Source organism: Macrobrachium nipponense, chromosome 41 (assembly GCF_015104395.2).
Source record: "Macrobrachium nipponense isolate FS-2020 chromosome 41, ASM1510439v2, whole genome shotgun sequence".
NCBI lineage: Eukaryota > Metazoa > Arthropoda > Malacostraca > Decapoda > Palaemonidae > Macrobrachium > Macrobrachium nipponense.
This window is the reverse complement of record NC_061102.1, coordinates 52,544,520-52,560,803: the sequence shown is the minus strand read 5'-3', so window position 1 is coordinate 52,560,803 and position 16,284 is coordinate 52,544,520. Positions and strand designations below refer to the sequence as shown.

Here is a 16,284-nt window from a genome sequence, read left to right as displayed (position 1 = left end):
TATATATATATATATATATATATATCGAGCTACAATGTCCTGTTTAAGATATATAATTAGCTCTACCTAGGAATTAATATAGTTTTCATATATGATTAACCGAAGGGGAATTTTTTCTTGATAATAGACTTGCCTGGATCGGGACGCGAACCCAGGATCCTTTCAAATCCAGGAACGTCAGTGAAGCTTTTACCTACTACACTACCGCGGTAGTGTAGTAGTAAAAGCTTCACTGACGTTCCTGGATTTGAAAGGATCTGGGTTCGCGTCCTGATCCAGGCAAGTCTATTATCGAGAAAAAATTCCCCTTCGGTTAAGCATATATGAAAATATATTAATTCCGAGGTAGAGCAAATTAGATATTAAAAGGACATTGTAGCTCGATATATGTATATGAATCACGGAAAAGTGATATGACTTATATATATATATATATATATGTATATATATATATATATATATATATATATATATATATATATATATATATATATATATATATATATATATAAATAAAGGTTTTTTGCCACAAAGGAAAAAATTAAAAAGCGAGAAGCCGAGTTATTTCGGTCCTGTTCGGACCCATTACTTAAGGCAAACTGATTTTACAGAGGACAACATAGTCAAAAGAAGGCTTAATATCCAAACTAACACTACAAGATTAGCAATAAGGGCGATTTCACTCTACAGAAAGGAGGAAATGCCTGAGGGTAGCCACACCTTGGTGGACACACGCAGTAAACAAGTTATTCTTCCAGAAAACAGTACATTTTGAAAAAACACGGAAGCATATACAATTTAATATCAAGAAATTTACACAAATTTTCCCCCAAAAAATTATTATTAATGAAAAGACGAAAGAAAATATAATAAATTATATAAGTCGAGCAAGAGAAAGAGGGGAGAGAGAATATCGAACCAGAGAGAGAGAGAGAGATGAGAGAGAGAGAGAGACGAGAAGAGACGAGAGAGAGAGAGAGCGGGAGAGTGAGAGAGAGGTGAGAGAGAGAGAGAGAGAAAGAAAAAAATTTTTTTTTAAATAAAATATACATGTTGGACTAATTTATTAGTTGTTCATTTATTTTAAGGTCCTTCATAAACATTCTTCCAAAATCAAATTATGGGTCTTCCAAATGGTACATTCTACAGACTAAGATTTAGGTTGTTTATATTAGTGATTTGTATAATTGCCGATTCCAGTAAATTTCTTGAAACATAATCATTAGATCTAGGAATTACCGAGGTATCAACCCAATTAATACAATGAGATTTTTCACTCAGATGGATAAACAGTACATTTGAAGTCTGGGCTGTTCTAACTGAATACATATGCTGCTTAATACGAACACATAAATTTTTACTTGACTGACCAACGTAAAACGATGGGCAATCCTTACAAGGAATTTTGTAAATGATGATGTTATTTATTATGGGACTATTCTTAATTAGTATATCTTTAATGGTATTGTTATAAGAGAACACTACATTAACATTAAACGATTTAAACATTGATTTGATGGTTTCAAATCCACGAAAGTAAGGTAAGCAAAGTACATTTTTAGGCATTTTTTTTTCATTAATAGCAACAATATAAAACTTTTTGTAAGCTTTTTGATAGCATAAGTCAATTAAATGAGGTGGGTAGCAGAGATCGTTTCCTATCTTTTTTATGTATTCTATTTCTTGGTCAAGATATTGTGGACTCGTGATACACAAAGCGCGTAGGAACATAGAAGAAAAAATTGGGTAACCCTTTATCACCTCTCCTTTCAAACTTATATATGGAATTTTTTGAGAGACAACACCTCCCGAATATCACACTTGTCCCCTTAAAATGGTACCGATATGTCGATGATATCTTAGTAGTCTTACCTGTTGGTATCGATGTAAGTGATTTACTGTCTAAATTGAATAATTTAGTGCCATCCATAAAATTCACTGTTGAAATCGAAAATAACAATGTCATCCCTTTCCTAGATGTATTAAAACATAGAGAATCTTTCCAATGCCAATTCAGTATTTATAGAAAACCCACAAATAATTTAACAAATGTACATTTTTATTCTGGCCATCTTAATATTAAAATTTCAATTTTTTCTTCTATGTTCCTACGCGCTTTGCGTATCACGAGTCCACAATATCTTGACCAAGAAATAGAATACATAAAAAAGATAGGAAACGATCTCTGCTACCCACCTCATTTAACCCTTAAACGCCGAATGGACGTATTAAACGTCGAGTCAAAATGTCTCCCGTATGCCGAATGGACGTACCATACATCGACTCAAAAAAGTTTTTTTTAAAATTCGTGGAAAAATACTTATAGGCCTACCAGCCAAAAACATTTGAATCACTCGCCTTGGGGGATGCTGGGAGTTCACGGATCAAGGCATTATTTAGTTTACAATCGTTATGCAGGCGCGCAAGCGCGAATTTCTTTCTTATCGCACTAAAAAGTATCAGTGACACATCTCAAAAATTATTTCGTCACTTTGACATAATTTTTGCACCATTTTAAATTATCCGTTACATGAAGTATTATATATGAAAATGTGCGCAATTTCATTTAGAATACAACAAAAAAACACTCATGATTGTAGCTTTTATCAGTTTTGAAATATTTTCATATAAATAACGATAAGTGCCAAAATTTCAACCTTCAGTCAACTTTGACTCTACCGAAATGGTCGAAAAACGCAATTGTAAGCTAAAACGCTTATATTTTAGTAATATTCAACTATTTACCTTAATTTTGCAACAAATTGGAAGTCTCTAGCACAATATTTCGATTTATGGTGAATTTATGAAAAAACTTTTTCTTTACGTCCGCGCGGTAACTCTTCCGAAAAAGATCATACATGCGATTGTGGTAATGTTTGCACCATTTTAAAATTAGCCGTTACATAAAGTTTTATATATGGAAATCTGCGCAATTCCATGCACAATACAACTAAAAAACAAACCAAACCCCTGGTTGTAGCTTTTATCAGTTTTTTGAAATATTTTTCATATAAAAAAATGGATAAATGACAAATTTTGCAACCTATGGTCAAGTTTTGACTCTACGAAATGGGTCGAAAAAAACGCAATTGTAAGCTAAAACTCTTATTTTTTAGTAATATTCAATCATTTACCTTCATTTTGTAACAAATTGGAAGTCTCTAGCACAATATTTCGATTTATGGTGAATTTATGAAAAAAATAACATTTTCCTTACGTCCACGCGGTAACTCTTCCGAAAAAATCATACGTGCGATTGTGGTAATGTTTGCACCATTTTAAATTAGCCGTTACATAAAGTTTTATATATGAAAATGTGCGCAATTTCATTTAGAATACAACGAAAAATAATTGAAGGTTGTAGCTTTTCTCATTTTCGAAATATTTGCATATAAATCACGATAAATAGAAAAAAAAACCACGTTTGGTCAACTTTGACTCTACTGAAATGGTCGAAAAACGCAATTGTAAGCTAAAACTCTTATATTTTAGTAATATTCAATCATTTACCTTCATTTTGCAACAAATTGGAAGTCTCTAGGACAATATTTATATTTATGGTGAATTTATGATAAAAACTTTCCTTCCCTCCGCGCGCGGATTCTTCGCCATAAATCTCCGAAATGCGTAAGTCGCATTCTCGGAAAATTTGCTCCGTTTTATATTAGCCATTTCATAGAGTTTTATATATGAAAATGTGCGCAATTTCATGTAGAATAAAAGGAAAAATATTTGAAGGTTGTAGCTTTTCTAATTTCCGAAATAATTGCATATAAAAAAAAAAAAAAAAAATTATAAAAAAATTTCGACATTTGGTCAACTTTAACTCGTCCGAATTGGTCGAAAACTGCAATTGTAAGCTAAAACTCTTACAGTATCGTAATATTCCATCATTTAACTTCATCTTGAAACAAATTCGAAGTCTCTATAACAATATTTAGATTTATGGTGAATTTAAAAAAAATATATTTTTTTACGTCCGCGCGTTACGAATTCATGCATCATTTTGTGATAATATTTTCTCTGTGTTGCTTTTATCGTTTTACAATGTGTTGTATACCAAAATGATCGCAATTTAGTGTACATTACAACGAAAAAAAAGTAACTTGTTACCTTTAACCGTTTTGCGCACTGCGCGATTTGAAATACAATTATATATGAAATTTCGTTTTTGTGCTATCATATATCGCATTATTTATATATGATAATAATAATGTTTTTTATTTCTGATGGTTGCATACTAAACTTCAGCCAATGACAAAAAAAGGAGCCAAAAATGAACTCTTAATCTTGAAAACTAAGCGTGCTGTGTTTTTTTGAAAAAAATATTTTTTCCGCTTTCGCGCTCACTCCGAAACCCCATCGGCACACGGGAGACAATTTTTTTTTTACCGCTTCGGCGTTTAAGGGTTAATTGATTTATGCTATCAAAAAGCTCACAAAAAGTTTTATAGTGTTGCTATTAATGAATGCTATTAATGTATATATATATATATGTGTATATATATATATATATTATATATATATATATATATATATATATATGTATGTATGTATATATGTATATGTATATATATAGTATATGTATATATGTATATATATGTATATATATGTATATATATATATATATATATATATATATATATATATATATATATATATATAGTATATATATATATATATATATATATATATATATATATATATATATATATATATATATATTTATATATATTTATATGTGAATACCACAGAAAAATGGCAGGCAAAAATTCAAAACCGAGCGCTTTCGCCTTTATCCAGGCATTATCGAGGCAGTGCCAGAATAAAGGCGAAACTACTTGGCATAAACTTTCTGCCCTTCATTTTCATGTGGTATTTGCTTACATAACGAAGTGTTGTGAATCTACTGTGATTTTTTAAGCACATATATACATATATGTGTGTATGTATGTATGTATGTATATATCTGTGACAAAGTTTTCTGTAGCAAAATGTAGCATAATATTAGTTTTTTCCTTAGGATAAAAAACAGCTGACCTTTTTGTTGTGGCATTGATGAAACAAGATTTAATTTGGGCAATTTCTCTTTCGGTCGTTAACACCGATGTTGTTCTTGCGAAATTGAATCCTTTTCTTTTGTGGTGCCCATTTGTACACCTTCATTTTCAGGAGTAATTACCCCTGGAAATACAGGCTTTCAGTATAAATAATTTTGATCACGAAATGTAGGCTAATACCACTGTCTTATTTCAGTATTTTAGTGATGTTTAGCAACTTTTTGTGTGTGTGTGTGTGTATGTGTGTCTGGTGACCTTAGCCAGTTTTGTTGCTGTATACTTACTTTGATAAAATAACTTTGGGTGAAAAATGCTCTGAGCTAGATAATGAAAATAAATTCATTGATAAAGTATAACGGTACATATATTTAACAACTGAAGCATACACATTATATACAATAATGAGGAGTCATTTATGAAGAGGGCGCCTTAACTTAAAGATATAATCTACAAAAGGTTAAAATGCTTTCATGTCGATAAGACTGCAGCTGCCACCGATTCCGTCGCGGTTTGAGTCACGAGCGTCGTCGTCGAAGTCGGGTCAACCGGTTCTCCGTCATCGTCATGGTCCAGCGTCTGCAAGGCGGCCATGACTGCGAACCCAGCCAGTAGACAGCCAAACTTGACCAGTCCACCGCTTGTTTTAGCCCGTTCTCTCTCCAGAACCTCGCAGAACGTGACGTACAAGATGGTGCCAGCAGATATGGCCTGGAGGAAAGCTGGCGCCAGAACGCTAGCTGCTGTGTCCGGCCCAGAGGAGTTGGCGATCACGATGGCCCCGATGAGGCCGCCGATGGGAGAAGCCAAGGCGAATATCATCATGCTCAGGATGAGGATCTTCAGGGGCACGCCCACCTCTAGTAATTCCATCGACATGCTGAAGGAAATGAAGATCTTGTGCGAGCACAGGGCGGCGAACATCAACCAGACGTCGCTCTGGTGACCTTCCAGCCCGAGTGCCATGCCTTCCATGAACCCGTGGAAGGATAAAGCCAAGACAACAATCAGGGATCCGACAAGCGACTCCTTCTTCAGGTAGTGGTGGGTGACGCTATGGTCGTGCATGTGTGGAACACTGGAATCGTTCCAGTTCCCGTCGTGGTCGAAGCCTTTGTTGTCGCAGACGCTCCGGACGGGCATTTGGAAAGACTCTCCCCTTTCCCGCGTTTTGTTTTTGCGTTCTATGCAGTAATGCACGATTTCCTCGATCAAGTACACGAAGAAGAACCCTAAGCAGAGCGACATTTGGGTGATGGGGTACGAAATGGTGGGCATGAGACCATCCTCCATGGCTCCTTCAATCTGCTCAACAGCTTCTGGTAGAATGTGGAGGAAGATGGTAGCCATCAGGACGCCGGCGCCAAAACACAGGCACCCACTCAGGCTGATCTGCAAGGAGAATGTTCGAAGCTTTTAGTACTAGTTTATGATCAGTACTGCACCCCATTTATACTTCAGCTGATCAAGTAATGTATTCTCATTTCTTAGAAATAACAGTACATATATATACTATATATATATAAATTTATATATTATAGATTACACACACACACACACACACACACACACACACACATATATATATATATATATTATATATATATATATATATATATAGATATATATATATATATATATATATATATGTATGTATTTCTATGTATTTCTAATAAATACAGTGACCTTGTCTCGATTTCTTGACACGGTATGGATACGCTTGTTACTCGACATAGTCTAATAGTATCCATTTGGTTCGAGTCCTGTCACTGAAGCTCCTGCGCCCAGATTCCGATCAACCAATCCCTTTGATATCTTTCTGCCAGATCGTCTCGCAGTCACAGAATACGGGAAGCTGTTTTTACGAATTTTGTAAGCATAAAAAAAAAAAAATTAGTGGTCCTTACCGTTGCTTTCTTTCCATGTACGTGCTTCAAGAATATCTTTCTCAAGTAAAGGGGAGAAAATGAAGTAATCAGCGTGATGACGAACATCACTGTCAGAGCGACCCCTTTGTGGCCTGCTAAGGTTAACATGTTGGCGATATTTTTTGCCCTTCTTGAAAAGACTCGACGACGCCCTTAGCTGGAATCAGACCTGGAAAGACTCGACGACTGCCTTAGCTGGAATCAGACCTGGAAAGACTCGACGACTGCCTTAGCTGGAATCAGACCTGGAAAGACTCGACGACTGCCTTAGCTGGAATCAGACCTGGAAAGACTCGACGACTGCCTTAGCTGGAATCAGACCTGGAAAGACTCGACGACTCCCTTAGCTGGAATCCAGACTTGTATAGACTCGACGACTCCCGTATCTAGAATCCAGACTTGGAAAGACTCGGAGACTCCCTTACCTGGACTCCAGACTTGGAAAGACTCGACGACTCCCTTCGCTGGAATCCAGACTTTGAAAGACTCGGAGACTCCCTTACCTGGACTCCAGACTTGGAAAGACTTGACGACTCCCTTAGCTGGAATCCAGACTTGGAAAGACTCGATGGCTCCTTTAGCTGGAATCCAGACTTGGAAAGACTCAACGACTCCCTTAGCTGGAATCCAGACTTGGAAAGACTCTTCGACTCCCTTAGCTGGAATCCAGAGGAGTTTGAAAACGACACTGGTCACTGTCGGAAGTTTCGTACGAAACTGTCTTTTCTTTGTCGCCAGAGTAAGGAAGCTGATGAACACAGGTTACTTCCAACTGTATAAAGGATATGCAACTTGAGGAGTAAAAGTAATTTTCACACTCATTGCCTGCAAGGGTGTATTGTTCTTCTTATACGAAAATCTGCTACCACTAGATTTTCACACATGGCACTCGCTGTTTTTGAACAATGGGGTAATTTATTTTCTTTGTTTTACTGTTGTCTGCGAATTAGCTTTCCTTTTCTCCGTCCGAAATCCACATCATACGTTATTCATTGTTCATCGTACACTGCTGAAATACATGGAAAATATATTTACTATATAGTTCACAATGATGAGGACTAATAACCTACACATACTAATTAGATATCGTATGTACTATAATATATATATATCATACTATATATATATATATATATATATATATATATATATATATATATATATATATATATACATATATATATATAGTATATATATGTATATATATATATATATATATATATATATATATATATATATATATATATATATATATATATATATATAATCAAGCTTTTATGAATACACTCAATATATATGTATATATATATATATATACATAGCTATATATATATATATATATATATATATATATATATATATATGCATAGCTATATATATATATATATATATATATATATATATATCATATATATATACATATATATATATATATATATATATACATATATATTGAGTGAATTCATAAAAGCTTGATTAACTGTCCACCCACTTGTGGTGTTTGCGTATGGTAACACTGTATCCCGTGCTTTAGAGAGTTACATTCAGCTTACATTCACCAATTATAATAATATCCTATTTCGAATATTAACGGTGTAATTTGCATACAGTAAATTATTAAAACACTTCTTGGTTGCAAACGCACACCCAGGCATCCTTTTATTTACCTAAAACTTACACATAGCGTAACTATCTAAAGCCCGGGACGCAGTGTTACCATACGCAAAAACCGCAAGAGGATGGGCAGATGGAAAAAAAACAGAGTATAGTGTTAATATTTACACTTGAATGAAGAACTGGTGCCCACGAATTTTATGGCGCACAGTATAACACCAATAAAACAAAAAATTACTTTTGTTGAAAAGTAACCGAGACTGAGAAGGAGAAATATTTATATACTAAACACTCCAAGTAAGGGAGGGTCTTGGGTGCCAGTTCACTCATTCAGTAAATTAACCATGCGAAAATCTTTGCTATGCAGATATTATTATTATTATTATATATATTTTTGGAAGGGCGTTGTGCCCACGAAGATGAATTAAGGATTCAAGTTACGTCAGTCATGTTTGATAAATCAGATTTAATGACGAAGGATGAAACAGGCAATTTTTTTTATAAAACTCGGAATATTAAAGGGACCATTTTAAACTCGCGCCCTTCACATTACACCCCCCCCCCCACCCCCCCCCCACCCCCTTCCCCGCCCCATCCCCGCATTACTTAGGGTTCTTTGCAGCGTGCCTTCGGCCCCTAGCTGCAACCCCTTTCATTCCTTTGACTGTACCTCCGTTCATCTTCTTTTTCTTCCATCATACTTTCCACCTTTTAGCAACTGATTCATAGAGCAACTGCTTTGAGGTTTTCCTCCTGTTACTCCTTTCAAACTTTTATTGTAAATTTCCGTATCAGCGCCGAGTGACCTTATTGGTCCCAGTGCTTGGCCTGTGGCCTAAATTCTATATTCAGTTTAATTCAGTTCATTTCAAACCAGATCCGATATGGCTGTCATATTGCCGATGTCTTGATTCTTTTTATTCCCTTTCATTCCATTTACTGTAACTCCATTCATGTTCTCTTTTTTTTCTATCTGACTGTCCACCCTTTCGTAACAATTGATTCATAGTGCAACTGCGAAGTTTTCCTCCTGTTACACCTTTCAGACCTTGTCACTGTCAATTTCCGTTTCAGCGCTGAATGGCCTTAGTTGCCCCAGTGCTTGGCATGGATGCAAAAAATCTGTAAATCAGTCAATCAATCATGACAATGAGGCTTTCGGGGATATCACAGTCTGTCAACAAAGAGACCGAATAAATTCCGCTTGAATGCGAAAACAAATTATGGCATGAAGTCTGTTTTATGCGATGCTTCCGTCTTTCACAACCAAAACATAATGCAATTTGATTGTCCTTAACATAATACCCCGATTAAGAGCTAGGAGATAGTATTGCATACCAACTGATAAGCATATCAACCGCAATAATTTATGAATAAATGAATAAATTTTTTCACCATGAATATTTAAACACTGCTAATTCATCAGTAACACAGGCTCTGTTCAAGTATCCTTCACACAGGAATCTCATTTTGCTAAGAATATTAATTAAAAGTAGTGTGAGTGGTATGGGTAGGGAAGAGATAGGTGCATATGGTATTAAATGCTAACTTAGCCATGTTTTATTTGTTTGGGCAGACACGTTAGAGGCAAGTTTGTGAGGATTCCAAACGCATAGAAAAGCAGCCAGAGGACACACTTGCTCAGAATGGCGCCATCATAAAGCACTGCTGAGAGGGAGATCATAATTATCATGGAATAGAGAAAAGAAAAATTGAATATTGAAGCAAGTTACAGAAAGGCAGTAGTGGGTTCTTTGTTAACTATTTGCAAGGACATGGGTGGTAAGTGTTAAGTAACATCTTAGTTTAACCAGACCACTGAGCTGATGAACAGCTCTCCCATGGCTGGTCCGAAGGATTAGATATTTTTACGTGGCTAGGAACCAATCTGTTACTTAGCAACGGGACTTCCAGCTTATTGTGGGATTTGAACCACATTATATCGAGAAAAGAATTTCTAATGACCGGTAATAAATTCCTCGAATTCCACGTTGCCAGAGTGGAGAGTCGAACTCGCGATTACCGAATCGGTAGGCGAACACGTAAACCACTCGTCCAGTGGGGAACTCATGGTTGTAATAAAGCCTTTTTTACTACTTGAAGGGAACCATACAGACAGACAAACCGAGTTGCAGTGGCATCACCTTAGATTTAAACAAGTTTCTGAAGGCACCTAATACTGTATTCCTCGTCTCTCTCTCCACTCAGGTTATCAAAGTGGCAGTTATTACAAAAACGAAAGACTCCGTTGCTGAAGGCCATTTACCGTGTCCAAATCACGTGATTACCATTAACGACCTTCAAATTGAAGAAATGAAGCAATTTTAACGATCTCAAGGCTTTGCAAGGATGCAGAACGGGATTATTTGATCATCAGTTCGTAAGTAATGAATTTTTTTTATATCACTAGATTTTGTATAAATTTCCATCATATTTTGTTGCATTTGAGAAAGACCACTTCTTCATCAGTTGGTTGAAGAACAGGGTAATGCAGGGTTGTATTCTCTCGAGTACAGTAATTAATCATATGTGATACTGACGGTGTACTTTATGTCCAGTCACAGCAGAGAAATGTTCCATAGCTAACTGTGAATATTAATGCAGTTTTTCCATTACTCCAACCATTGTTGATAGGTCTCCTTAATGCACAGTACCTTTCGAAATACAGAATGTGTCTTTATCTGTAGGTGCAATTACCCGAAATGTTTTTATCACTGTGAAGTATGTTAGTGCATTCGTCCAGTATTCACATTTCAACTGAAACGGAAGTTTTATATATAAAAAAAATAAAAAAAAGCTAGATACAATACGAGTCGAGGCATCCAGACTAACTGTTGCGCAGTAGATGAATGTATTGATAAATTACTTTTTATTCTTTTACAACAGTCTTCAGAGGTAACAGAATAAAAAGAAACGTGTCAATTTACAATTAATACCTAAACACTGCTTTTGAGAAGCTCACTTGGTAATCCTTGTCCGGTGAAAGCCACAAGTCAACTGAATCCACTAAAAAATTCTTTTAGGGTATATCACCTGAAAGCATTGAGGCTGTTATCTCAGAGCGATGCAACAGATTAGATTATGACGAAAGTTGACCAGTTGTTGGAGACGCGATGTGACAGAGTATAGGTTCTGGTATGAATGTATTTCCATTTTATTTCTCACAATTGATAAGGGCTCGAATTATCCCTAAATAGAGGGATCAAGGGTTGACCGAATTCTCTCACTATTTCTCTTTTCTTCATATTTCTCACAATTGATAAGGATTCCACTTATCCATTAATAGAGGGGTAAAGGGTTGGCCTAATTCTCTCTCTCTCTCTTCTCTCTCTCTCTCTCTCTCTCTCTCTCTCTCTTTTATGTATATATGTTACAGACAGACAGCGTAACCAGGCATCTTGTGAACTTCTCAAAATTTCAGGCATACAGCAAAATGCACCTAGGGATATTTGAATCCCCCTGTGGCTAGTACTAAACATGGCTAAACAGTGACTCACCTACATTGTTTTGCCGTGTTTAGTATCATCCCTTGGGGGAAGTCAAATGTATTTTAACGTGTTCAGTATTAGCCACTGGGGGTTCATTTTGCTATCTGCCCTTTCAGGAAGTTCATGAAATGCCTGGTTTCGCTATCTACCTGTAACATATACGTATATACAGGCAGTCCCTGTTATGCACATTGACATTCTGAGACGCTTCACAAACACTCCCCGCTACCACTCCGCCACACAGATGTTCATAGAAAACCACCTGGACAATTTAAAAATCATTATAAGGCGAACAATGTCCAGACTGATAACCCGAGTGAGAAACAGCAGCAACTCGCTCATACAAAGCATCCTAAGGAATGAAGCAAGAAGAAGATCTAAATTGTGGGAAAGATGGGAAAATGAGGCCTTTGTCCCCTATAGGACTTAATGTCTGTATTGGCAAGATGTCATCTGCAGATTTTGTCATTATTATATTTATTGCTGATATTTAACTTTTTCATTATTACTGTGATTACTATCAAGTTAAAGTTTTTTTTACATTCAGTTTTCGTATTTAGCCCTCTGGACCTAACTACTGTAACCACCTAAGGTCTCTAGTTGAAATTTAAGTTACATAATCTGTGCACTGACTGTTATAACTCTCAATGCATTTTTTTTTCTCACCAATATTATTACTGTTATCACCAGTGTTATGATTACTATCTTTTATGCTTCCTCAGCTATTTTGTGGATAAGTGCCGATTATTCATTTTTTTATCATGTTGTCTCATGGATCTAGATTGTGTATGTTACTGTCTGTATTGTATATCCCATGTATGTGGCCCTGAGCTGAAATAAAGGATATTATTATTATTATTATTATTATTATTATTATTATTATTATTATTATTATTATTATTATTATTGATAACGACATTCCAAGCTTACGACGCTTTTCAAAGACATTCATCAGAAATTATTTCCCGGTTTATGATGCATGTTCTGGCATTACGGCGCTTATGACATCGATCCAACAGAAGAAATATGGCTCCAACACGGCAGAATGATAAAAATTTGGACGTTACATTGTTTTCAAGACACCCAAAGGATTAAAATTAAGATTTTGTAAGGTATTCTCTCGCTTTCCGACGATGTCTCGGCTTACGACGATTTTTGGCTTATGACATGGCATAGGAATGGAACCACCATTGTAAACTGCGGACATCCTGTACACACACACACACACACACACACACACACACACACATATATATATATATATATATATATATATATATATATATATATATATATATATATATATATATATATTACATGAGCAAAGGGGTTTTGAACAAGGTGAAACGGTTGCTTTCAGTAAGCTTTCTTGACCTGTCATTACTCCTAAATTAACATACTTGGTATAAAATTAAGATGAAATAAAATTATACAATTATTTGTGTTTAGCACATCACACTAATCAAATAGGCATTTCTGCAAATATTCTAGTTTGACATGAGGAAATCTCGTATTTTTACTTTAAATGGTAACTGATAGCATGGGGAGGCGTATAATAAAAACGTAATATTCAAGGGATTAATTGCAAAGCGGTGAAAATTCCAAGTCGCGTCAGACTTTTATTATGTGAATTTTTAGATAGTTTTTAACGATACTGCATTCATTTATCCACTGATTAATGGTATAGTGGAATTTGCCTCCCAAGATGGTAACGCTTAACTTTGCATACTATTCATTTTTTGGCTTTACTTTTACTATGATGTGGCTGTATTTATGAGATATAGTGAAATTATTCAGAATCTCATTACTTTTATCGTGATTTGGCTGTGCTTGTGGTGTAAGTGAAATCATTATTCAAACTCTCATCACTTTTGTCGTGAGGTGGCTGTCTTTTTGGTGTATAGTGAAGTTATTCAGAATTTTATTTCAGCTAAATTCTAAACTATTTTATTTAGAATATTCCGAGAATCTATATAGAGAGAGAAAGAGGAAGAAATAACGAAGAATAAAAAACTAAAGAAAAAAATCGGGTAGATGAAGAAAAAACACAAAGTCAGGGTGTAAGGAAAATTCTGTCCTTTTGATTGACTGCTTATCGTGATTTGGGATTCTGAAGATGGGAGCCTGTCTTTTTTTTTTTTTAAGTCTGAGAAAGGGAACACTTGCTGTCAACCATATTTTCTATTTGCACTGTCACAACCTCCTTTGAATGACAGAAACGTCACGTCATGCAAACTGATTTATTGGGATAGAATTCCTGCATAAAGTCTAAAGAGAAAATGCACCTCCTTCAAATTCTCTTTCTTCCATATTACTTTCCACCCTCTCCTAACAATTGAATCTCAGTGCAACTGCTTTGAGGTTTTCCTCCTGTTACACCTTTCAAGCCTTTTACTCTCAATTGCCATTTCAGCGCTGAATGACCTCATAGGTCCCATTGCTTGGCCTTTGGTCTAAATTCCCTATTCAGTTCAGTTCAAGAAGCAGATGCTGTCACTATTTCACTGTTAGCTCACAATTATCAACTGTATTGAATACAAAAGGCCCATAGATCGAATAGCAGTTGGCGGGACGACCAATCTGTTATTACTGACGAAGCGAAAAACACACTCGGCGTCATTGACCCAAGATCTCATAGTTCAAGTGTTACGGTCGACTGAGGTAAATTGTTCAGACCCTAAAATGCTAATCTTCGCTCACTAAAAGACAGGAGTCTACTAACAAACATCCAAGCACGACATTATCGTGAAATGAGTGCAAGAGATAAGATTAGAGTCGAACAAGATCTTTTGACACGATTTCTTAAGTCGGTGATGACAGCGAGTTCTCGGTATGTGGGTTCTTTTAGTTCTTAGGATTAACAAGCACCTTAGTGGTGTGATCGGTATGGTCTTGGCCTGCCACTTCGTTGGCCGCGAGTTTGATTCTCTGGCATTTCACTGAGGGGTTAAAGATGTATATTTCTGGTGATAGAAGTTCACTCTCGACGTGGTTCGGAAGTCACGTAAAGCCGTTGGTCCCGTTGCTGAATAACCACTGGTTCCATGCAACGTAAAACCAACATACAAACAAACAAACAAACAAGGCGTAGTGCAACAATGAATGTAAATATCAATAACAGAATTTACAAAAACTCTCCGACAATGCATAAAATCAACGAAATTCTTTACAAGACTCCTAAAAATGAATTAGGTGAAGGTTGCAAGTATTAAAAAACAACGAAACATCATCGCGCTTTCGAACATTCGTTTTAAAAAGCGAAATATTCTAATCAGTTCCGAGCGTTTCAATCTTGAACGTTATGTATGCAAGTCGCCTCTGAACATACTGAGAGAGAGCCTATAAAAGTATTTGAAATGCTAGTGATAAGGACATGTAATCTTTTCCTCGGGAACTTAAATAATTAATTTAGGTCAAAGGAAACAGCTCTAGCATCGTAGACAGTAAGAATGGCATTTAATCTTGGCAGGTATTGGCAAATTTAGAGAAAATATCAACTGGAATTCTGTTTCTACAAAGGAAGTGAACGTATATCTAGTCTGGCTTTTCATTTAGACAGAATTTTGTTGCTTCATGAAACTCTCTCTCTCTCTCTCTCTCTCTCTCTCTCTCTCTCTCTCTCTCTCTCTCTCTCTCTCTCTCTCTCTCCAAAAAAATATTCCATTATTTTCTGACATCTATGTATTTGACCTACCAAGCCGAGTGAACTAAACTTTAATAGAAACATTAGTTTTATTTCATGTAACGACAAACATGTTCTTATAAGAGATATGTGAAATTCAATAGTGAAAGCATAAGGAGAAAGCTTGTCCTACTTGAAACAAACATACGTATATAAATATGTATAATTATCACATCACCAAGATTCTTATACATGCATCGAGCTACAATTGTCTTTATAATAAGCAATTCGCTCTACCTCAAAATTAATATATTTTCATATATGTTAACCGAAGGGGAATTTTTTTAGTTGATAATAATTTCGTCCTCACGCGGGTTCAAACCAGCGCGGCGCCCAGCGGACAGAGAAGAAATCAGGACTTCAGCCGAATCGATAATGTCACTGAAGTCCTGATTTCTCCTCAGTCCGCTGGGCGCGGGTTCGAACCCACGAGAGGACGAAATTATTATCGACTAAAAAAATTTCCCTTCGGGTAACATAAATGAAAATACATTAATTCAGAGGTAGGGAAAATT

The 16,284-nt window shown here is 35.7% G+C and overlaps 1 protein-coding gene across 6 annotated transcripts; it reads right to left on the bottom strand.

Moving 5' to 3' along the window:
- Positions 1–5,406: 5,406 nt before the first annotated feature.
- On the bottom strand, positions 5,407–14,806 carry LOC135212765 (zinc transporter ZIP2-like). Of its 6 annotated transcripts, none has more exons than XM_064246526.1 (3): positions 14,764–14,806; positions 6,965–7,994; positions 5,407–6,449 (listed from the first exon to the last, which is right to left on the bottom strand). In XM_064246526.1, exons 2-3 carry the CDS (start codon positions 7,091–7,093, stop codon positions 5,529–5,531), a joined length of 1,050 nt encoding a protein of 349 aa, XP_064102596.1. In that variant the 5' UTR covers positions 7,094–7,994; positions 14,764–14,806; the 3' UTR covers positions 5,407–5,528. The 6 variants fall into 6 exon arrangements, with proteins under 6 accessions (XP_064102596.1, XP_064102597.1, XP_064102595.1 ...); XM_064246527.1 differs by having other exon boundaries at positions 6,965–7,991; XM_064246525.1 differs by lacking the exon at positions 14,764–14,806 and adding an exon at positions 11,562–11,683.
- Between the last annotated feature and the right edge of the window lie 1,478 nt (positions 14,807–16,284).